The 25,685-nt window shown below is 44.7% G+C and overlaps 1 protein-coding gene across 1 annotated transcript in view; it reads right to left on the bottom strand.

Moving 5' to 3' along the window:
* The window catches only part of LOC124326898 (RNA pseudouridylate synthase domain-containing protein 2-like), a 36,303-nt gene that overhangs the window by 8,595 nt on the left and 2,023 nt on the right, over positions 1 to 25,685 (bottom strand). The window contains exons 2-3 of the mRNA XM_046785616.1: positions 19,165 to 19,305; positions 18,479 to 18,566 (exon numbers count right to left, since the gene is read on the bottom strand). Coding sequence (XP_046641572.1) covers positions 18,479 to 18,566; positions 19,165 to 19,305 — 229 coding nt within the window. The remainder of the gene's footprint in view (positions 1 to 18,478; positions 18,567 to 19,164; positions 19,306 to 25,685) is intronic.

Raw genomic sequence — 25,685 nt, 5'->3', positions numbered from 1 at the left:
TTGTTTTATTTCGAAAATTCGAAAAGATGGAAAAAAAAACTTGATGGGCGCGTCATGTTAATGTTTGCGACACCCATTTCACGCAATCCGTATACGCGACACGGCGACGATAGCGCCGCGTGTCACGAGATCCACGAATTCTTGCCTTTTCTGAAGTGCTGACCTCGACTCAAAATGCCCAACACGTTTCCCGGCGACACCCACAAAAGAAACCTGTCTCTCTCCTGTAACTTCTATTTATATCCCACAGCCGCCCGCGAAGGTTCCCCCACCCCACCCCACCCCAATACGGAAAACGTAATAAAAAATAGAGAGAAACAAGAAAAGGCTTCTGTTTGGTATCACACAATAAATAGGGGAATCTATAACTATTTCAAGTCAAACACACACACACACACACACACACACCCCACATGCAGAGTTGCACAGAGATCCGCACAAAAGGGCGGAAATGGCGCGTCGTGAAAGCCTAAACAACATTTGATGAGTTGCTGGATATCCTCCTCTTGTTCGTTATCGACTCAAAAGAGTCGAGGAGGCATTGACACACAGCAGCACTTTTTTTTCCTCTCTCTCTCATCTTTCGAGATGGGCGACTGTCTATTGTCCAGTCACGTTCCCCACCCCACCGTCGACTTTTCTTTCACGACGGCATCTACATCTACATCTTTGGTGGCTTTTCAAATCAAAAAGGGAGTTTTGGTACAGTCATCGATTCTCTATCTGGCCAGCAGAGCCCAGCCCCAGCCACTCCCCGGCTCATGCAAAGACTCATTCATTTCTCGAAAATAAAAGAAGATAAACCCAATCGAGTTCTGATGATGAAGCGACAGCGTCAGGAGTACCCGACCAGCTATTGCCTCTCATTTTCTTTGAAAACCTATTCGACGGTGCCATTTACGTGACACACACAAAGTCCAGTCTAAGCTATACTGTATACGTTGACTGGACACGGCGTCGGTCGGTTTGTCCCTGGGCAGCACTCGAAGTCCTTTTTAACTTGCCCGTCCTTACACAACATACAAGGAAAAAGCGGAAACCCCAGAACCAATTACTTCCTGATATTGACCTCTCCGTTTTCTCTCTCTCCGACTATTCTTCTTCTTTTTTTACATTATACTTCCTTTCCTTTTAGTAGTATTATATTTGTGCTCTCTCCTATTGTTTGACGACCTCAAACCCAAACATCCCCCTCCCCCCTTTTGTCATTCACATCAAATAAAGTTAAGATCCGAAAAACATTCTCGGAGTTATATAGTATAGTAACTGGATTGGTTGAGAAGGGAAACTAGCCAGGAGTTCCTGCGTCGTTGAGAATCAAATGCTAACAAAGATTAAGAGAATAAAATAAAATAAAGAAAAAAGAGTCCATTCAATCTAACTTGTAAGAAAAAGAGATGAACCAGAAAGTTGTTTTTGTGTCTTTACTTCTTGTCCCCCCCTCTATCTTTTTTGTTGTTTCGTTTTGGCAACAGATCAACATTGCAGAATGCGACAATGAAACTAGAGAGATATAGAGAGAAAGAAAGAGAGGGGCTATATTTCTTTCTTTATTTTCCTGGTCATTAACTGTATTTTATCGTCTGCCAGCCCCTGGATGGAAATAATAACTGGTAATCTCTTGCTTACAAAAGAAACACAACGAGCCAGCAACGAGGACATCTTCCTGAATGTGCGTGCCGGCCTAGAGTTGCGTGCAGTGTGTTCGTTCGTTCGTTCCTTTTCTCTGTGACACGACAAGTTTATAAGCAGTGCGTAACAGCAGGCGACCATCGAACGTAAAGAAGAAGAAGAAGGGATGGCTAATCGTTACTATTCAAGCGGAACAGCTTTTGCGGGATAAAAAGTCTTGGTCCCCTTCAAGTTTTCGTCGATGCAAAAATGAAAGAAGACGAGGAACATGAAGGATATAAGCCTAATACTCTACTAGAAAGCAATATAGCTCGCTTCAGTAGAGAACAAGAAGATGAATGGAGGAGAGGAGAGACGGGAGAAAGAAAAGCAAGCGAACGGAGAGAAGTACAAGTAGAGGAAGGCGATTCTTCTTCGACTACTCTTTATCATTCATCATCCCCCACCCATCCACTTATTTCGTCCGAACGGGCCAAGCAAGAAAGATGTCGCCCGTTCCACGGGTCTCTCATCGTCCTGCGATTCCCTTTTCGTTAGGTGCACCCACACACACATTTCGTACAGAGAAGAAGAAGAAGAAGAAAGCGCAAGAAATAGGAGAAGATCCATTGACGACGCGGTCCGTGTCGCAGTGCAATCAAGCCTCTGGCAACCTTTGATGAATGATCCATCAAAAAGAATTTACTGCATTTCCTTTTTTTCCCCCTTTTTCGCTATTGCTTTCCCTTTTAAATGATAATAAAACAAACTATAAGAAACGGCTATGTTATTCCATGACCTAAGGCTCTCTTCTTTCTTTTCCTCTCACCGAGGATCGCAAAGTTCAGCCAAGTGTGGCCGTGCCATCATTATCTGCTGGGCCGCATCCATCTTCCTTCTTGCACGGCGATTTGACAAGCGCCGGACAAAGGCGAGGAAAGAGGAGCATTAATAACGACATCATCCGAATTAATGAAATGCTAGCGGCCCTATTATATATCAATACTACACCTTGGGCGACAAGCGGAGCAAGAAAAAAGGAAAACAAGGAGCGCTAGGTGTGTGTGTGTGTGTAACACAATCGCCATTATCACCAAGATAATGGGAGGATGAAATGATTAGACGTTCGTGCGTGTCTGTCAGTGTACGCGTATCGTAGTAGGAAACTTAGGATGGAATGAAGGGGATACACCTGAGGAAGAAATCGAATAGCTACTCCTGAGCTACACGGATGGTACACACACGGAACATAAATATACGCACGGATCGGATGTATCTAGGGGTTTTATGGATACGGTCCATTCCACCTGAATAAATCTGATTTAATCAGGTAACAGCGAGAGAGCAGAATTCGAATCAAGTTACCGCCAGTCTGGCGTGGAAAAAGAAGCAAAGAGGAAAATGTGTGGTGCAAGACGGCAAGTAGCGGTTGGTAGTAGTAGTAGTCAATGGCATGCTATTCATGCATCGCAATTGCACCGTTCGGGATCTCAGTCAAATCCCAAAACCTCCAACTAACTGGCGACACTCCCTTCCCGTCAGGAAGCTTTTAGTCCATTATGTTTTTTTTGTTTTTTCTTTTTTTTTCTGCGCTTAGTCTGAAAGAATTTTTTTCTTCCACGAAAATTGTACACGTTCCATCCCCCCCACTCCCCAAAAAAAAACATTTTGCTCTAAATCGTTAATAAGGTGGCCGTAAAAGGGGGAGACTTCATCATCAACTCAACACGACACGAATACAAAGGCGCATTTTGGTTGACATAGACATTTCTAACGCAGCTGATGACTTGACCTTTCAGACCGCCAAGAGAAAAAGTTAAACATAGAATAGGAAAAGGCGAAACAAGAAAGAGAGAGAGAGAGGCTAGAAGTCGATTTTGGGCGGAAACGGTGGTGGAACACGTCGGATGATAGGCGGAACCGTGACATGGGAAGAGAGACGAGAGAAAGAGGCAGCGTGAGTGAGAATAACGACACGAAGCCCCCACATCCCCCCCACATCCCTCCCAGCTCCTGTTTATATAAAACCGTGGCGTGTAAAGGATAGAGAGAGGAGGAGGGTCGGGTGAGTGGGCGAGGCCCACCACCACCACCACCAAGACTCGCTCCGTCATTTGATTATCACTTTGGGATAGCGGAAGGAAAGAGAGCGCCAAGACAGTCGAGGAGAGAGAGAAAGAAAGAAAGAGAAGAGAAGAGTTTCTTCGTTCCATCACTGATCAATTACGACGTACCGACAAGTTCGTTATCCAAAGAAAAAGAACAAAGTAAGAAAGAAAAAGAGAAAATAAAAATAGAGACAGAAAGAAAAAAGGAAGACCCATAGTCTCCATCCAGCATCCGTTTTTCCTACTGACGCATCCAAAAGTTCCGCAATAAAACGGAAGAGAACGGTCGTCAAATTCTTTCAAAGCGCAAAGAGTTTGAAGAGCTCGTGAAATGGAAGACATAAAAACAACCTTAGCATTCCCTTCCCAAGGGCAACTGGGGAGTAATCAAATAGAAGGAAAAAAACTTGATACAGTCCCCCCCACCACGACGGAAGGGGGAGAGAGAGTTAAGAGATGGAAGAATTCCAATTCCATCGATTCGGCGTCTGTAGAGAGGGAGGAAAAAATGGTTTCGGTCGATTACGGGATGAAATCTAATCACAGTTCAATCCATCATTGATCATCAATTCATTCCTCGGGTGAGGAAAAGAAGCTAAGGAAGAAAACATCCAGATCAAGTCAAGCGGAAGAAGGATAGCTAGAGCTTCGGCATCGACGTCTAACCTCTGCTTCACGTGGGATAGCTCTTCTTCTCCTTTTTTTTCTCTCTCTTTTCCTTCGCTTCCGTACACTCCATTTCCTTTTCTTCTTCTCTCAAGTTGCTGATACGTATATACACAACACAGCAGCACAGCAGTAGCAGCCCACGACGTCTACTATAAAAGGCTGTAGGCTATTTATCCCTTTTACACCCGTTTGATTTTCCGGCGTTCAAGATTTCGAGTGCTCTACTTTGTGCCCGGCCCTGCCCTGCTCGTGTTTTGTTAACCCGGCCCTGTAAACCCGCCAACAAACGAAAGCATGTCATCAGTTTTTCCAGGCGTACGGCGTACGACGAGCGAGCGACGTCAGCCCAATGTGACGTGACGTCGTTAGACGCAGCGTCGTTTTTCAACAGCATCAAGTCCGCCCGTCCGTCCCCCCTATCGATTTCAGCATCCTGTTACACGAGGGAAAAACGGGTTGAATGGTGTGTGTGCCTGCCTAACGCCGGGTCCCGGGGTGCACGAAGGAGACGGGGGATCGTAACAAGCCACATCATCTCTCCCAGTTCAATGGCAAGTCTGCAGAGTCATTTACGCAGTTGATAATAAGAAGCAAATGGAAAATAGTGCAGACTGTATTCTCAAGTGCTGGAAAGATCCTCCTTTCCTAGTCAAAAAGGAGAGAGAGACACTCCAACCCCATCCCATCATAGCCATTCCATTGCTCAACTGCATCCAGCAGACTCGACCCGACTGATGCAGAGCAGTAAGTCCTCCATCCTATTCAACGGCCACTGACCATTGTCTGCTGCTTCAGTAGTTTCAAATAGCCTCGACCGAGTTGCTAAGACGATCTCTCGCCGGCCAACCCTGCCCGGTTCCCCCCCCCCCCCCCCTTCGTCGTCTCTCTCCAGAGACTGACACATTGTGTCCGTCTGTCGTGCAATGACGACGAAGAGACGGCAAAGAAAAAACGCCTTCTTCTTCTTCCTCATTTTATTTTTCTTTCTTCTTCACTGTCTTTAACAGCCAAAGCAGAAAGAAAAGCACACGCACACATACATACAGAAGAGAAGTGTCTCTCGCTCCTTTTTGATTATCAATGGTCGACACGTCGCCTCATAAAAGACCAAAAGAAGTCGTCCAGACTCTCTCTCTTTCCCAATTTCTTTTTTCTTTCCCGCCAGCCCCCCTTGCAAACCTTTGCCCGCAACTCTCTCCGCAGTCCCGGCCCCTTCTTTTTCTACTTGGACCTTAAAGCGCCGCTGACCAACCTTCCGGTGACAATTACGTCGGCCAGAGAGAGAGAGCCGGGAGAGAAAAGGGAGGAAGAAGGCTTTTAGGCCATTGTTGGCTCTCATCGATCCAGCCGCGCCAACGGTACACACCATCTCTCCTCCTATTTATTTTTTATTTTCTTTTCTTTTTGAGCAAAATATAAAAAGTTAAATAAATAATATCCAAGGAGTAGGTACACTGTACTTTGAGCACTTTCGCTTTTATTCATAAAATATTGAGTGCTCTGTTCTAATAGCCCTTATTCCCACCCCACCCTTTTACAGTCTGACCGTTGTTCGATTGACAGTAGACACTCGAGCGACCGAGCATAGTTAGCCTATAAGGCCAATGCACACTCTCTCTATTCCCATTTTCTCTTGATTCTGTTTATTTTTTCTCATATTTTATTCTTTTGCCAATCGATTTTGCCCATTTTTCCCGGGCCACTAACCCTCTACCTCTGCCGTCTCGAATTGCAAGTAGGAAACTGCCAAGATCGATTACGATGACGATATTTAGACCGGAGATAAAAGAAGAAGAAAAAAACAGATCCCGTCAAGTTCAATCTGTTTCTCTAAAGATAAGACGCGGTCGAGTTCAATTGTCGAGAGTCTGCACACAAAAGTGATGCCCTTCGTTTTCACCATGTGACATTCAACCACCGCCCCCGGAGAAGTTTTCCCGACCCATCGACGCTCGGACTTGGAATACCGGATAAAGTTATATTCGACGACGTCGCAAAACTTGACAATTTTTTTTCTTTCTTTCCATCTAGCTGCAACACAGTTCCTATTTTCCTCGGTCTTCTACTCTCTGCACGTTGAAAAAAAAAATCTAAACTTGAGCAGATATGATATTGGATCGCGAACCGGCGGCCGCACCCTCCCTTCTATATAACTTGTTCATCATTTTCTTCTTCTCCTTTTTGTGTGGAAAATCGACACAGAAGAATAGGAGGCGGGAACTATGGTTCTATTCAAAAACTTCTCATCACAAGAAAAGACGAACATGCGAAGGAGAGAGAGGGGGTGGTGCGAGGGTTCCCTTATTCTTCCATGTACACCATAGAATATGAAGCACGCAAGATTCCTCCCTTCTCCTCCTTCTCTTTGGCCTTATAGACGCGCAATATCGACGAGGAGAGAAACTGCCAGAGACTTTCTCTCTCTCTCTCCGTACACATCCCCTCTTCTAGCTGCTTTTTGAATGCAGCGACGACTCGCGAGGGAAAGGCGAACAAGAAAATAAGGTTTGGGCCTCCGCGTAGAATAAGAAACGAGAGCGACGACGTCGAGGTTTAAATGACGAGAGAAGAAGAGAATGTGAAAAGAGGGAGAAAAGAAAAGAAAAGAAGAAGAAAAAAAAGTGGAACTGATGCCAACCTGCCCGACGGCCACCACGTCTGTAGAGAAGAGAGAAGAAGGAGAGACTCAATTTCTATAAATATATAGTGCGTACAGACGCCACAAAACAAGACCCATAGCACACACATAGTGCAGCAGTCTCGTTCGTGAATTTGGTTTCCTTTCAAAGCGAGCGGGATCGAGACTATAGCCACAGCGCGATCCAATAAAGAGCAAGAGAGAGAGAGATGAAAAAGACGCGCCAAAATTGAAAAATACGGACAACATTGACATTCACTCTTCTTCTCTTTCAACTATTTCAACGGCTAAAGGTCGCAAGAGCAAGCGAAGTGGAAAAAGTCAAGAGATGGCTGGCGTCGTCGAACGACTTAACATTTCAAAAGGGGGATCGCTTTCCAAATTCCTAAATATGAAATAGTCTAAAGCAAAATCGCATCTACTATTCAAGTGTGTATGGATAGGAATGAGAAGGAAAATAAAAAACGACGACAAAGAAGAAGAAACGGAAAGGGTCGGACATATATCCATCAGTTGGGCGGCGCATTGATTATTCGAATGACGAGACAAAGGTGTCTGAAGTAGTTGAAATCTAAAAACAAGACGACGAGGAAGTAGCGAACAGATTTAATGAGCATTATTATGAAGTATGTAAACGACTTGACGTTTGAAACGCCTTTCCCTCCACTCAAAGTGTCGCCATCTTTCTTCCTTTGAGAATCAGCAGAACCCACACACCACAATGCCACTGGTGGCTCAGAGTGGATGTCTAACTAGTACTACGTAATCTATATATACATAGTACGACGACTTTGAAAGCTTTACGATAACCCCGCGGCCATTAAACGACGTATGAACAGACAGTCGGCCAACGACGAAAAACCGACGCGAAGACACTTAAATTTCAAAATAAGAAAATGATGATCAGAAAAAAAATAAAATAAAAACATTAAAAAATATTTTAAAAAATGTCTCTCTACCCCCTAGCAACGCGCACAAAATACCGAAGAGGACGCCAAGGAAACTTAAATAATGTCGCGTAACGTTACGCTGTCAATGTTTGGCACAGCCAAGGCCCCAAAAAACACACGTTTGGCATTCACCAAACAGGCGGACCACACCTCTCTGCTTTCACTGTATGGTACACTCTCTACTCGGAGATGAAATATGAAAAGAAGGAGCTCCAAAAGAATAATACGGCCTTTAGTGGTGCTGGCCATTTACTGACGTCAGCGTGCCAAACTGATGGACATAGCCTCGCCAGAAAAAAAAAAAAAAAATTGGGATCTTTATCAATGGTTGGCTATTCATCCCAGCTGACCGTGTATCCATTTTTTCTTTTCCTTTCCTGCTTCAAGAGTAGCCCTGGCTTTCTCGCTCTTCTACCTCCGTCCGTCGTATAACTCGTGCACAAATTGACTGCCATTCACATCCGATCCCGGCGGCTACAATCATCGATCGAATCGCTTTCTACCCATCTCCCGTGGCAAGTTACGGGAGCACGACCGCTGCTATGGCACAATAACAAACAGATGACAAAAGGCGTTACAAATGTCGAAAACGAATGGATTCAACCACCAAGAAAAAAGAAAAGACGACATCGTTAGAAAAGAACCAAGCCCCCACCCCTGGACACACACGATAGAGAGATCCCACCCACCCAGGCTACTTCTTCTTTTCCCTACCGAATGCGAGGCTGTTGCCATCAGTCAATAGCAAGGCTAATGATTCCGAGATGTTATTTACCATAAGATTATCTTTGCCTCGGTGGAGAACCCTATTTAAGAAGCATTACTCTCTATACCGCCGCACTCGGACGGAAAGGGAGCAAGCGAACGCAGGGACGGACGGACGGATGGATGGCCAACTAATAAACGGCTTTCATCTTACAATGTAGGGGGGGGGGGAGGAGGAGGGGAAGGATATCGGGTGATGCGGTGTGCATAATTCAACAACGGGGCAGGTCGCTGGTCGAGCCAAGCAGAAGGATCGCAGATGGTTTGGGGATATGACGTCAATCGGAGAGACGCGCAGTTGAGTCAACGTAACCGAAAACCCTACGGTGTGCCACGTAGGCTTTTTTATTTTTTTTTCTTCTTCACGAAAACTAAACAAGACGGCGAATGATGAGAGTAAATCGGAACAAGAAGGCTATGATGACGGTAAAAGCGATTGGGAGCAGCAATAATCCTTCCGTGGCATTCTCGGAAAAGACGGGAAGGAGGGGGCTGGAAGACTCTAGCTGCGGAATTTGGCGGATTAATACGAAAAGGAGAAAAAAATGCGAACAAAGAAAAGAAAAAGGGGAAAAAGAATGTCAGCAGGAAAAAAAAAAGAATCTAGCCCAGCTTTAGATCTTCCCTCCTCGACCGGATAATACGAATCCTGACAAATGTTTCCATTCCAAAATAAATAAATTTATCTTTCGAAATCATAGAGATTGATACGACAGGTTTGTCATCCAGTCACGGGCAAAACAAGAAAAAAAGGAGAGGGGTAGGATTTTGCGGTCCAATCCGGAAGCATGAAAAGAAGAAGAACAAGGGACTGTACAATCCACTCGAAATGACAAATGCCCTGTATACTGTGGGGGGTGGGTGGCTCTACGTAGTACTTAACTCAACCAAGTCGCAGCCTATTTTCATTACACGGATGCGGATGGATTGACGGCCGGAAAACCCAGTGGAAAGGGACGGGGGGGGGGGGGGGGTATTATGTCTGTCACTGAAACATTCGCTCGGTTCAACGCCTCGCCCCGATCCCGTAGGGCTTCAACCGACTCTTTTTTTTTTATTTTTATTCCTCCGTCCCATTTCTTTTCATTTCCCCTCTCCTCCGAGTAGAAACGAACTCACAAACGAACGAACGAACGAAAAAAGAGAAGAATAAGAAGAGGAAAACAAAAGAAAACGAACGATGTCATCTCTTATTTCAGACACGAAAGGACGCAATGGATGCGCAACTCGCCAGGATCCGACAGAACGAGCAAAACTTTTGTCCACTCTCCCGTCCGTCCGTCCGTCCTGGACGAATGGACCGACGGCAATCTCATTTGTGTGTGTTCACCAAAGAACCCTCGTCCCTGGTTGCTCCGGCCGCTGCCGCCATTCTGCCGTGATGTCCATTCATGTCCGGCCCAAAACTGATCGGCTATTTAGCTCCATACAAATGGCCAACAGATGACACTGTTGGCCGTCTGCCCGCACCGCAAACAAGTTCGATCTTTCCCTTATTGAATTCGTTTGAAAGCAAAATTTTACTCGCGTTTAACTAAAGATAACCAACCTAACAACTAATTGAATTTCATGCACCAAAAAACGTCGACGGGTGGTAAGCAGTCGGCAATTGGATGCCACAAATCACGAAAATTACCCACCGTTTGTTATCCGACCCAAAGACGACGTCGAGAAAAACCCCAAAGCAGGACAACAAAAAGAACAAGGACATGATTTGCTACACTCTTCATCATGTTGCACGGAGAGTTGTGTGGCTTGCCAGTTATAAAACGGACGTGATGAAAATGAGCTAGAAATCAAATTCCGTCTCGCTGGCCATAACAGAGCCCATTAAAAAACCGGAGGGAGGGAAAAGAAAAAAACAAATGAGACATTGTACAGAGTCCGTAGGATCCTGCGACCAGATCCACACATGGGCGTAACGGCCTCTGATGTAACGTGTGCTGGTTATAGCAGCGCACCACCAACCCACACGGCGGATGGAGAAAAAAAAAAGAGCTGAGAGGTGCCATCGGCTAAATTTAGATTGCGGAGGACCTTGCCCTTCCCCAGCGCATCTGCATAACCGTTGATGCACACACGCATGCCACCGACAAATCCTATTGAAGATCCTCTGCTTTAAAGTTTAAGAAGGAAACGACTACAAGTGTGTGATTACGACGACGTCCTCCTTTATTTTCTCTGGGACGCCTGGCGTGTCTGTAAATTTCGACCAATGTGTTTACAAACTTTCCTCGAGTCGACTCTAATGATGGCGGGCACAAGTATTTCATTTTCTCAGAGAAATCTCTCCAACGGCCAACCATTGGGAAAGGAAAGAAAAAAGCAACGCGACGGGAGATATATAATTTCGTTAGACAAATTGGGACAACATTTTGCAGTTTAAGCCATTCCCATTTGTCAGCCTTACTCCTTCCATATCTATCCACCTCTCCTCTTTTGGAAGGCAACGTGACGATGATGATGATGACGACAGTTCCGGCTCGGGCGGGATAGAATCGCCATTATTATGTAAACGCGGACGAGGTCGGCTTTTCGCAAAAGACTTGGCCAAATAACAGTCCCCCCCCCCCCCTCTTTTGTGTTGTTGTTGTTATTATTTCTCTTCTTTCGTCCACTCGTTAATAATAGATCGGAACGGCCACTGAATTATATAGCCAGTTTCCTCAACTGCGCTCCCGTTAGCCGGGACAAGAAAAGCAAATAAAAAATGCCAAAGTATTCCCGTCGAAAACGAAACACGCGACTCCCCTCCGTTTCTCTCTAGGGGGTCGTTTGACAGGTCAAGAAAAACCAAAACTTTAAAATCACAAAACGTACAAATAGTCACTGGTCGGACGATTTTCTTAAATCAGCCGGGGGAAAAAAAACGGAAGGAGGGAGGGAGGGAGGGAGTTGGCGTTGCGTAACCCAAATGGGGGTCATTTCTCGTCCAGTCTAATAACGTGTTGGGAAGTCGGCAGGTAATAACAAGTCCCTCCATAATAATTAAGGCTTGAAAGATATTGAGATTGGAAGCCGCCCGACAAGCAAATCGAGTGTGTCCCAGCTGAGCTGTTGGCCGCCCACCCTATTTTATTATTCAAATAAATCGCGCAGCCCAATTGGAGGAAGCGGCGGTGGGCAATAACAACTTGCCCCCACTGCGGTTTGTTTTGTAACCGCAAACATCCAACTACTACTACCACCACCGCCGCCGCCTTAGCGTCTAAAATCGGACGTCGTATCCCGTCGTTTGTTTTTGTTTTCCGCAATCAAAGTCCGCGACTTGGCTTCTTTATGGACCTTTGCATCGTGTTGGGGGGACGGACAACCGTTTGGGTAACCGGGGACCCAATATCCACAGGAAAGGAGAGCTCAAGCTTAAAAAGCTCCGGCTCACAATATCCAACATCCCCCTTACGGCATCTTCATCTTCTTATATTCAATCTCTCCCCCGATAGAGCAATCACTTGGCCAAAGAAAGGAAACAGGACACAATACTTTCACTTTACTTTTTGCTCCTCTTTTTATTTGTTTATTTTTATTTTTTCCCCGTTGCAGTGTGCGCAGAGGTGTGTGCGGGAATCCAACAAGTCCGATGTCATGTCCATTTTATTTTGCCCGCAGTGCTCCTGCAAACTGCTTGGGAGCTGCTATTTCGGGCTATTTGTCCTCGTCCTCAACTCTCAACCCAACAGCAGCAACAACAACAACAACAACATCGGCCGCAAAAAAAGACTTTCGACTCTCTCTCCTTTTGGGTTGTTGTTTATCCTCCCCTCTCGTGAGCAATGCTCCCCCCAGGAATAGTCACGCCGGGGAAGTGACCGTCGTTTAAAGTAAGATGCGTTATCATTTAAATAACGGCGCGCAAAACTTAATCTAACCTAACCGCTCGTGATGCATCCAACCAACAACTTTTCAAAGTCCGAGATGTCACTCACATCAAGCGACAACGTCAGACATCAAACAAACCAAAATTCGACCGACTAACGTTTCACAATCCGGTTAAACCGTCAAGTCGACGACGAGTTGGGTCCGGCCCGGCTGGCGGAACTTCCGTTTCACAACGTTTACAAGAGGACCCTAAAATAACTATCTTCTCTCTCACATTTTTTCCCTTCTTCATGTGTTACAGGATGTGATCAGAGTTCATTTTACAGGTCCCGAACAGGACGAAACAACAACAACTGCCGAGCGAAAGGAGCCGCCGCCGCCGTCGCTTGCCCGCTGACAATTGGCAATAACAAAATAAAAATACGAAAACAAAAAAGATGAGAGAGAAAAAGGGGTAGGAGGCGAGGGCGAAAGAAAAGGAGATGAGGGTTGTCAACAAATGTAATTAAGCGGTCGGTGGGGATCCCGCGGGGTCGGAACCGAACGATGAGCAGCGAGCAGCCCTCCCCGCCGCACCATCACCACCGATAAAAACCAACGGGACAAGAAGAAGCCAATCAAATGGATTGAAGCCAATGGTGGTGGTCCCCTCCAATCATCACCACATCACAGACAGACAGACCCACCGACAAATAAAGGAAGGGATCGTATTCGTACCCGACAAACAACAAACCCACACACACACCACTCTTGATAAGGTTTCAATTATAGTCCCCCCCCCCCCATATAGTTACTATATCCATGTGTGTGCGCTGACGTCATCGGAATCGCACGGCGAGAGAGAAAAATGGGGGATATTAAAAACCAGCAGACTTCCGAATTAATCATCTTTTTCTTTACTTTTCTTTTCTTTACAAGCCCGATCATCCATCAACATCAGCCATTGAAAATGAAATTGAAATTGATCCAACAATATTTCCCTTCCATCTCCGTCGCCCGGTTTTTTCTCGCGACACTGGCCAATCTTACAGCGCAGAGTGGAACACACTTCCCCGAACTAACAAAGAGCAGTTAAAAGGCGCAGGAGAATGTGAAAGAAGAGGAAGAAGAAGAAAAAATAAATAAATTCTTGCCCTCATCACCTCCCACCCCACTCCCTTCTTATCTCGTCCTCAATCATAATTTGGCGTCACGAAAGAGACACGCCAGCGACACATCAAAGATAACAATCCGGATGGCTCTTTCTCTCTGTTGTTCCTTTTTGCTCCTTTCGTTATTTCTTGCGCTTTTCGGTCAACCAGCTGCTCTCGCTCCTGTTGTCTGTACGACACACACGCGCGCGTCGCTCTCGAATCGTCAAGGCCTCATTAAATAGCGAGCAACGAGACGGTCTAAATAAAAATGGAAAAAAATAAGAGAAAAACTGGACGACGACGCCCAAAAGGCGAAAAGACGCGTAATGCGGGAGACGAGGGGCGCAAACGAATAGAGAGAATCGATCATTTCTGTCGAGTCTCTTCGACCGTGGAACACACACACACACACACACTCACAAAAGGGCATCATAATGGTAGTAGTGAGCCTGAGGGAAGGGGTATTGATTAGCACCGCAAAACGGCCCGGCAGTAGCAGCAGCAGCAGCTGGAATGACGGGCTAGGGCAACAAATGGAGGAGACAATGAAGGATATCTCTTTTCTAGGAGACGCAAGACGTAAACAGACACCCCACCCACCCCCCAATGAGATTGTGAGAGAGATAAATAAATAAAAAACAAAAATACGAAAAAAAAGGGGTTAAGAGAGAGAGAGAGAAAACGGGAGACTGGCGTCTACCGAGGAAAAATGAGTTAGGGGTCAATGTCACACGACCAAAGGAGATTACCCACTTTGATTTACAATCTTCGCGTGAGTCGAGTGGATTTTTTTTTTTTTGTTTCTTCTTCACGGCTGTGAAAATAGAGGAGGAGAGGACATGTCAGGACCGCACCTCTTCTGGAAAAAAACAGTTTCGTGTGTGGCTCGGTGTCGTGCGTGAATGTTTTTAACTCCCAAAACACAAAAACATAGAAAACTGCAACGACGATTATCTCTCTATGCTTCTCGCGTACGGAAATAGACAGGAAAACACACACACACAAAACAGCTAAGCGGCCCGGTAAACAACTGCCGATCGACTCCATTGCAATCCAGCGACAGAGTTTTCAAACGACTTTGACGCCCGTCAAAACCATTGACGTGATTTGTCATCAAAGAAATCACGTGGCACTCACTCACAAGACGAAGAGAGGGGAGCCAGTCGAAGGAGAGAATGCGAGATAATGCAACACAAAAGACGACCGAATACCGAGAAACCCAATCACGAGGAGAGTTTGGGAGGGCCGGCTAAAACAGCGCACATTTCCGATAACCCCTTTCGCCTCCATATGGTGACAGGAAAATCTTTTCCCGACAGTCAAAGCTCTTGCGGAAAAAGAAGAAAGAAAAGAGGAAAAGAAAGAAAGGAAAACAAACAAATAAATAACAGGGACAACAAAAAGGATCCTGGCGAACAATTGAGAATGTGTGAGAAAGTGATGGGTTCCCTTTTCTTTCTGTCGGGAGGAAACCAGGGAGATCCCCCTCCCACGTTTCTTTTCTCCCCGCTCTCAGATCGTTACAATCCCGACGCAGGATCGGGAGAGCCTGTTGGGTAACAAGCAAGAGAATCCCACGGATATTTTCGGGGAAAAAGAGAGAGAAAGAGATCAAGGGAATTATTGCCGATCTTTTCTCACGCCGAACAAAATACCCGAAAAAAAAAAAAAAACAACAAAAACAACAAAAACAAACACATCTAAGAATCCTTTTTTTCTTCTTTTTAACTTTCAATAAAGAAAAAAGTGATAAAACAAAGTTGCCTGTTCCATAAAATACGAGAGCAATACCCAAGATTTCGCTAGAAATATACTGCCTTCATAAATACCAAAATCAGAATTGCTCAGAGATTCGATGGTACCGCGACCCTATTTATAAAACATAAATCACCCTGCACACACACGCACACAAAGGAGAAAATGGACGGCGGAGGTAAACACAGGGACGAGCTGACGGTAAACACTGTCAATGCACTCACGATTCCTTTTTACGTCCCTCCCAGAGGATTCCCGGAAGAAAAGAATCACGTCCATCGGTATAAAGGCATTTGTAGAACCAAAACAGCAGGGTCAACGAGTGGCACACTAAAACGCAGTCCCACCCATGTCCTAGTAAACAGTCTAGACCGTCTTTTTTTTCCTCTCCTAGCGAGGCTACCACTTCCGGCTCCAGGATCGAATCGATGATTCGTCAATCATCTTTTTTCCACGACACGCACGCAAACACGCACAGGGAAAAAAAGTGAAAAACGGTTAATGGTCCATTGTGTGAAGTAATGATTGAACGTTTCCAAACTTTTCCATGTCCAGTTAATGAATCAAAAGTGGACCAACAAACCCAAACGTTCACCCACTTCTCTGCTATTCAGAGAATCAACAATCCATCCATCGGTGCTGTTGTTTGTTGATGTTGGATCCTGGTCAGATCATCCCGCCCAGCAATAACGTGAGTGATTGAAAAGAGTAAACTCAAAAATAAATTTGAATCTTGGACTGCCAAAAAGGAAATGAAACCCCCGGCCTTTTTTCTACTTCAAATCTCCGTGAACAAGAATTGACTGGCAGAGTTAGTGGCTGGCTCTCTCGAAAATTGTTGGACGTATTGACCCAAAGAACTGAAGTGTATTGTGGAGCGAGTCAATACACAAAAGTGGCAGATGAAATAACCCGCCAACACCCAATGTTCGAGAAGGAAACGTTGAGGAAAAACTAAATAAAAAGGCTGGAAAGAAAAGGGCGCACCCAGTAACGGAGCATCAAGTGTTGCACGAATGCAGATCTTTTCGGTGGTTTATTTTATTCCAGCAACTTTTTGTCCATTTCTAGTCTTATATGACTCGACCCCCGGTCCCCCCCCCCCCCCCAGTCTCATTTCCATACTGTCGGAACAACTTTTCTTCACACCCCTTCAAACCATCGATCCTATCGAAATGAAAAAGAAAAAAAATTCATCGTTCAAACAGCGGATATTGACGGTTATATAACTCGGGGCCGACCGAGAGGTGAATGCTATTTATTGATCTTGGATCAACACACACACGCACACACACGCCCAGAAAATTCGGGACAGATCTACAGGAATATCGCAGTCCTGGACAAGTCGAAATAATGAGAAACATGGAGAATTGAACAGCTAGACAGAAATGTCTAATTTGCAGTTCTCAAAGTAGAGAAGAAGAAGAAGAAAACAAACTGAATTTGAGTCGGAGCGTGAAAACCCGTAGTGGATTCAGTCCCAGAGTGAAAAAATAGTGGAACGAAAAAATAAAAAAAAAGGGGAGCTGGGATGAAGCCAGGTTCCATTATCCGAGGTGGTCTTCCATATACAAGAGAGACGAGCCGAGATCTCCAGGGAAAATGGCACATCAATAAATAAATAAATAAATAAATAATGTAACGTCAAGTCAAAGGAGGATCGGAGCAACGATGCGTGAAATGTCCAGTGCGAGTCGCTGCCCACCACAGTCCAACGAGCTGGCCAGCGACAACGAGAAATAAGACCGTTGGCGTGAGACGTGGGGAGAGAAAACATCAGAGAAAAAGAACCAAAAAGGGACCAGGAAAGACCAGGACCTTATTCCCACGGAGAAAGAAAAAAAAAGGGAAACCCACGAAAGATTGAAGGAATAATAATCTCCTTCATCTCGTTATTCATTCCAGTAGCGGTTCACCAAAGTCGGTGAACTGGGCAACGTGAATTACATTTCCAGTCATCTGGTCTCTCTCGTTGAAGCGAGTCGGACTCGACGACTCAATCCCTCCTCCCTCCGCATCTCAAACCGGATACGAGGATTGTGTCCGCACAACCAACTGCGATCTACAAGAGGGAGGGGGGAACCGAGACGGCAAATTCAATTCGTCTGGTTAACAAATCACGTCAAGACTCCACTTGCTACTCCTTCCCATTTCCCCGAGAGAAACAAACAAAACCAAACAAAAGACAACAAATCCATTTTCTTCCAGCGCTAAACAAGTTAAGTCAACAAAAAGAAACAACCGCTGCTGGGTTACACGCAAGAACTGGGCATTCGACGATCAAATCTCTGCGCATTGCCCTCCGCCAACGTTCCCATCCTCAATACCCAATCATCCCCTTCTCGCTCACCCAACAAACATGCGACGCTAATGGGGCGAATGTGGTCTACCACCCATTCGGGTTCGCCCAGTCGTTAACAAGGCAATCAAGACATCATCGCCAGCGAGTCATATAGTACACACCACACTATTACGACTACTGCTACTACTACTCCAACCAAAAGGAAAACTTGACTCCGACCCCACCCTCTGCATACCCTATTCATATCCATGATAATGTCCACGACCACTTCTTCTCTTGTCGACATTTCTTTTGTTTCGTTGGCCTTCCTCTTGTCACCATACCCTCAATTTTCTTATTTTTCGCCCAGTTGGGGCGACCGAACCGGAGAACCCCTCCTTCTCCCTTCACGCAACCAAGTCATGGGATCATTGTCCAGCGAGGGCTTTCCGCTCCGATTCCATCACGACATTCATCATGATGCAATCCAAAAAGGTTCGTCTCCCTCTCTCTCTCTCACTCTCCCCTTAAAATACGACGAGGAGGGAGGAAATTTGATTCCATCGGAGCGAATCGGACACACATACACATACTACACAAGTATCGAGAAAAGCTGACGCACAACTCCATCCGGAGTGTCAAAAAATATGGGACCCAGAGATTTTGGCTGGCAAAGTCCATAGACGTCAAAAACTGGGATGCGTCAAAGAAAAAGAAAAAAAAAAGCTTTAAAGAAAAGGGCGACTTACCATTTTCAAAAAAGTATTCGGTCTCGCTGTAGCGCTCGTCGGTAAATCCAGGGCGCTTGGCTTTCAACGCCCGCGTCTCAATTTTAGCCTTTTAACACGAAAGAAAAAAAACAGCAAACATTGAACAATTTAAAAATCAGAAATTCAGTTGACTCTGGCTGGGAGACACAATCGAAAGCATTTCAATTTCAAAATCGCTAGCCTCATTTTCCCCGTATTTCTCGCCTCGTGTGAGCGCCCAGGCAAAATGAAAAAGTTTGAATAACAATAGGGGCAATCTGTATAATAACACAATCTCAAAGGGGCTCAAAGTTTGACAGTTTCTTCAACCGAGAAGGATGGAAGAAAAATAAACTGTTGAATAAAAACCAAAAAGCCGAGAGCCGATACGAGCATAGTGCTTAAGACTTTTCCCACCACTGTCAAACGTTTGATCACACCTCGAATCACATTTTGATAAGACTTTTTCTCACGCTACACCAAGCTCCTTGTGCATAATTAAAAAAAGTCACGGCCAGAAATAAAAGGGGGAATTTATGATTCTGGAGAATTCATTAAATTCTAGTTTCTTTTTTTAAATATTGAACTTCGGGGAAAATATAATTAAGGCCCCCCGAAGTAATTTATTTTCCTTCCTGACAAAAATTCAATTTTAAAGAGTAAAAATAAAAAATAAATCTACTTACTCGCTTAACATCTTTAAAAGGCTCAATTTGATCATCGTGATGTTTCCTTTTGGCCTCCGAAGCGACTCCCGCGTTGATCATGGCGGCCACTGCTGCAGCGCTGCCATTGGCCTCCACGGGCCGATTCTCTCGTTCGGACACCTGAGCAAACAAAAATAAAAACAATTCCACCATTAATACATTTTATTTACGAAGCAACACAACTTTCTACTCAGAGGACAATTCTAGATGGCCCCGTGTGTCATCAAATTATTTGGTGGATTGTGTCGTCTAAAATGATTCCTCCCCCCCCCCCCCCGTCACAACAGAAGTCGTTAAACGACAACGAAGCGGCAGAAGGACATAAATTGAGAGGTTTAGGTGATGACCTTTCAAAAGAAATAAAATGTCGGACTTTTATACATTTTATATTTCTATCCTCTACTATCCGCGCGTGTTCTCTGTCTCTTGGTCTGATTCGAAGCCTTTTGGGAACGGAACTTTTGACTCTTTAGCGAGCGTAGTGGTAGTAGTAGTCGGGCACGAGTTACGGCTCTAGAGTTCCCAACTCTTAATGAATCCCAAAAGCATTGAGAGCGGGACCGAGGGGTAACGTTAGCCCGTCGCTTCCCAAATACACTCGATGATAATGATGAGAGTGCCAAATGGAATCAAAAGAAAAGAGAGCGAAAAATATTTTTTAAAAAGGGAGGAGGGAACAGGTTGATGAAAGCAAACGTCAAAACGGAATATTGAGGTTGCCATCTGAAATCGTCTTTGCATTTGAATTGTTGATGAGGGGATGAGGGAGGGATTCATATTCCAACTGGATTATGAGACGCGTCGAAGGCAAGCAAGCAGGCACAAGCTCCATCAGTTTTGCATGATCAATTCCTCATAAATCATCGCGAATGAAGAAAAAAAAAGAGGAGGGTGAAGTGATAAGAGAAAAATAAAAAGACAGACAGGCGAAACTGAGTGCGAGAAAAAATACTACAAACAATACTGGGGAAAGTGAATTGAATCATTCACAGCATCGCGGAGCTGACGTCAATGCCGCGCCACTCACACGCACACTGGCAGAGTGTATAGCCATGACTCAAATACTTGAGCTGACTTTAAATACTTGAAAAGAGTTGAGCTAGAGTAAGGGATCGTGTTCTTTCTTCGTCTGGATAACTACTCAATGGGCCACTTTGAGTTGTCTGTCCCGTTTTTTTTTGACATGTCGAAACGGAACAGGACGGGGGAAGAGAGAAAAAAAAACGAAGTAAATATCGCCAACAGAATAAACACGGAAATAAATAAATAAATAACAAGAGTCTTTATAGGACGAATGATTATTTGAAGGCGTCAAATGCAAACAAGACACGTCTTTTCTATTTTTCTGACCTCTTTTGCTCTTGGGCAAGAGTGGCGAGCAAGTAGGTAAGAAGAGTTGTATCAATACAAGACAAGAGGAGCTGCCAGCCCTTGTCAGAAAGGACGACAATGAGATGAGCAAATAGCAGCGAGAAAGTTGCGAGCAGCGCGAAGAATCAACAGAAACTCCCAAGAAATGTACGCACATCACACACACGCGGCGAGAGAGTGTACACTGGGAGTTTGTCCCCAACTTGTAATTATTAGTCATGTTTAATTAATAAGGTACTAATCCACGTTGCATTAAAACGATCAATATCTTGTTAATAATGCTTAGCCTCCCTTCTATCATATATTTTTTCAATAATAAATAATAAAGTATAATCGATAACTGGGCCATAATTGGCGTTGGCATTTCATCATCTCTTGCTATCGATTTTCTCTCGTTTCTTTTTTTTATTCGGGGAAAAAAAAACCAGACAATTGGTTTACGTTTCCTGGGCAACTGAGTCTACACCATCAGGGCGGGACACACGAAAAAAACAAAACTAAAAGCAATAAACAAGTCGGGAGGGAAACAATATCATCAATTAATTTTGATATTGTCTGCGAGGGGGGTATATGTGTGGTGTAGGAAGGCAGCCAGAAGTCGAAAGAACGCAGCACAAGTGTTTCAGCTGGGGAATAGATGGATATACAAAGGTGCGTGTGCTCGTTACGTTTTGTTACATAGCTCCCCAGCTCCCACTCATCGTATAAGACGACGATCCAAGAAAAAGAATATATATATATATATATACAGGAACAAGAAGAGGATTACTACCCCAGTCCGAATAACGACGTCATTAAAACAGAGCACGATGAAATGCGTCCCCCCCCTACCACCGTCTCCCGTTGCCTAGCGGGAGAGCCCGGGCTATAGATGCGTCGTTGTATATTCAGTTGGCATTAGGGACTCCGGGAGCCGCTCCGACACCTTATTGTGTTGCGTCCGTAAAAAAATACGAAATAAGACGAGAGAAAGCGTTGATTTCATTACTGGCGTTTAACGAGAGGGAGAGCGGAAAGAAAAGAGGAGAAAAGGTTCCCCCCCCCCCTCCCAACATATAACACACTGGGAAATGCGTGTCTCGGACGGAAAAGTCAAATGTTCCGTCCCGAAGGATTGAGATATTCCGAGAACTCCAAACGAAAAAAAAGGACTCGGAGTGAAAGAAAAATAAAAGTTTTTGGCACGACACGGCGGCACACGGATAGAGAGGGGCGACTCGAGAGAGTCTTTGTCGGTTAAACGAATCGACTCGACCCACGAACACATACTTTTGTGGGGCGATGGCTGTCGGATAATGAGCAAAGTTCGGACAAAGTTGCTTCTCTCTCCAGCTGACACACAGCGACCGCTGAAACCGACAGGCGTCAAAACTATTTCAACTTTCAACGACTACGAACCAAAAGGTGAAGAATAATGGTAGGATCAAAAAAGAAAAAAAGAAAAGGTTTGATCGGAGAGCCAATTAACAACTCACACCCAAAGTTTCTAAAGAGCATATTCTGGAATCGAATCCTCCCTCTCTCATCAAAATTATTTAAATTCGCGAATGTTCAAACTAGTTGACACCGTTCCAAATCAACTTCAAGTTGGCAACGAACCTGCCGTGCCCCACCCAAAATCCTGCGTCGCCTACAAGTCAAGAAACGGCAACAGGCCTCAGAAATTAATTGGCTCCCGGATCATAAACACATTCGCCCAACCGAATGGGAGTCCAATGCCAACTTTATTCAACCGAAAGAAACCAAAACATAAAACACAGGCGACTGGTCTGGTCTCTCGCTCTACAAAGAATCCCACAAACTCTACAAAGAAACCGACAATTAAAAAAGAGGATGAGCATATTTCTGGGGATCACCCAAGAGCGGCCAACAAGATTTACGATGACATCAAAACTTGAACTCGATGACCTTTACGGCTACAATGACGTAATTCAACAGCGGTATGCAAAATACAAGAGAAGCGTGCAATCTAATTAATTCGCAATGGCCTGCTCTGGCAAAGTCTGCTATAGGAGGGTGGAATGAAAGATGCAAACAAAAAGAAACTTTCAAAAAACAGGGATCCTTGGCCAAACAACAGGACCCCGCCACACAGGGAAATGCCTCCCACAAATCCGGATTTCTTTAGGCGTGGCGAGGAGCCCATATGTTGACAAGCCTTCAAACCAGGTAAAGAGACTATTTGAACCGAGGGGAAAGAGACAGGCGCCAATAGACAGGGGCAAACAAAAATAAACCTTATTTAAATTTCATTTTCTCCCCCTTTCGACCGTCGGCCCCCGGGAGCCGAAAATTCTTAGCTTACAGCATCAGTGACATTCCGCGTGATGGATCACAGTGACGTCAGAATGTCATCACAACAAGGGAAATATTTGCTCCTATCCCCCTCTTTTCTGACGTTGGTAAAAGTCGGCACACGGGGGCGAGAGATCCAAAACACAATGGTGGGCTCCCCTCCAATATCGAAATCATCTGTGCCAGCCCAAGGAAAGTCGGAGAAACGACTATAGACCAGTAAACACCACACACCACCACACAACGCGCACACACGACACACACATAGACCAAGCCAAAAAAGCTGGAAACTATTTCTATTTCCAGACATTCTTCTATGCCCTCCCAACACCGCTGGTATCTCCTCTCTCTCGGTCTCTCATTTTCTTCCTACTACACCGACCACGAAAACAAAATATATATATAATCATAAGGAGGGGGTGGGGGGTGGGGGAGTGAGTAGGAAAAAGAAGGACGGAGTAAAAGCTACTCTCTTTCTCTCTCTCTTTGCTCTGCTATTGCAACAACGACGCCCAGTGACAAGTAGCTATCTCGGCAATCCATCAGTTGTGGAAAACCTCCTCCGGAATCCACCAACAGTGGAGCGCGTGCCATGCCGGGGCCTGTGTCGTGCGCCTCGGGTATCCTCCCAGCAACTTAAGAGAAGACGTTCCTTCTTCTCAATTCATTCCGCCTTTTCTGCTACACTGGGATCTTTCAGCCACAACCTAAGGAGTGGCACTTTTTTGTTTTCTCTTTTTCATTTTCACTGGAGGAAAAAAAAAAATGCACAAGAATAACTACTAAGCCCCCCCACAAACCCCAAGCAGGGGAAAAAAATAAATACAAAGCAAAACAATCTACGGAATGCGTTCCACCATGCGGCGGCTTCTTACTTCATTCGGTTCCACATCTCGGTTTCGGAGAAATTATAAAAAACCAAGAAAAAGAAAGAAAAAAAAACGCATAACAGATGTTACGAGATGCTGTTGCCCAATCTCTGCGTGCCTTCAATTAAATTTGGTTTCTTTTTTTTTTCTTTAACTCGTCCGCACAACTTTTCCCAACATTTATAGGGCGATTTGAAAAGTTCCAGAATGGCAATCATTCCGATCTCCTATCGTCTTTATCACTTTCGTTCAGCCAAAAGAGTGTGTGGGGGTGTTTGTTTTCCCCACTCACCAAAATGAGCCTCTTGCTAACCCATCAACACGGCCCAGGAGCAGACCAACCGGCCCCCAACCCAGTAAAAACAATGAACGAAAATGAGGGGTTACCGAGTTCAAAACGTTCAGGCGCTCGGGTGCCAAAATCAGCAAAAGTTCCTCATTCCTTTAACGAACCGTATAGTAGCTTTGGAGACTGAAAAGAGACATCATTACGTAAGCAAAAGAAACTTCCGTCTACTAACCTCCCCCCACCCCTCACATAAAATCTTTTTTTCTTTTACAGTTTTTGTTTCCCTCCTTAAAGTCTCCCTTCAAAATCCCATCAAATTGGAGCCCTAAATTGGGGTTATATATTTTTTCTTCTCACTTGAGTTCCTTTTTATTTTATTTGTCTCTTTATTTTTCCTACTTCCTTTTAAAGAAAGAAAAAATAGATGGGCCTACAAGGCAAACACGTTGGTTGGAAGCTTATCCGATTACATGCCGTCATTCCGGCGATGCGCGCAACATCACTACATTTTTCCTTCTGTTCCGTTTTTCTCTTTTAAAATAAATTTCTTTTATTATGGTCGGTTGTCGACGATTTCCCAGCGAGAAGAGTAGTAACATGGGCGTGATTTTTGTTTTTTCTTTGATCAACTCCTTTTTGCCGTAAACAGCATATGGCAAAGAAAATGTTTAAAAAAACATTTTAATGATGATGTTGCGAATGGAGTGAATTACCGCGGTCGAAAAGATGGATCCACATCTCTGAAAAGACGGGAGCCAACAACGGGTAGAGTCAAGTAAAAGTCAAGTGAAAAATGGGTGAAGAATGTTTGACGTTCGAAGCAGGGGGCCCCAAGTATCAAATTTGCGCCATAAGACACTCTATATCGCTCTTATTCCTCTAGTGCCACTCCTAGGTTACTAACGCTCCAAGATGTGGCGCTGTTGTAATTGCCGCATTAAAATCAAAGTAACGAGCTGATCTTGCAGCAACCCAACCAGTAAGAATCTTCTCCTCTTCTTACTCTTCTTCATCATTTTCCGATTTTCCAGTGCGCTCGACACATGGGAGATAAAAAACAAAACCGAAAAACAAAAAGCAAAAATAGGCCAAGAAATAAGTTGCGTGTTAACCAAAGATCAAATTGACTGAGAAAGAGAGAAAGAGACGGGACCTATAATGAGAAATCCGAACCCCTTTAAGAAAAAGAAAATAAATTTCGTCTCTCCGCGCATTGAAATTGGGTGGAGATCATCTTTCGCGTGCTCGGTCGAATTATGAAACTAGAAGAAAACAAAAAATGAGGGTACATAACGAACAAACGGCAACAGCGAACGAAAGAATTTCGGTCAATTTCAAAGAAAAGTCGTAGGGAGAGTAGAGAGAAAAAAATATAGATCTAAGAATTTCCGTTTTGATTTTCAGGAAGTTTCCCGTGTCTGTTTCTCTTGTTTACTTGGGGAACTCACAGAAATAGAGTTGCCGCTTCCGGCTATATAAGGGTCTGTGTGTGTGTGTGTGTGTGTGCGGCAGGAGCATTGGCGGCGGTGGTAGTAGTCGCTCACGGCCTTGTCTCTTTTGACGATCGGGAACGATCGATCTCTCAGACTGGCTCTTTTTGGCTCTCTCGAAATCTTCGCGATGAAGGCAGAAGCAGCAACATCCACACACGCAGGCGAAAACACACAAAGAGCCTC

Source organism: Daphnia pulicaria, chromosome 2, assembly GCF_021234035.1.
Source record: "Daphnia pulicaria isolate SC F1-1A chromosome 2, SC_F0-13Bv2, whole genome shotgun sequence".
Classification (NCBI taxonomy): Eukaryota; Metazoa; Arthropoda; class Branchiopoda; order Diplostraca; family Daphniidae; genus Daphnia; species Daphnia pulicaria.
The sequence above is the reverse complement of the archived record's forward strand: the minus strand, read 5'-3'. Positions and strand labels throughout refer to the sequence as shown.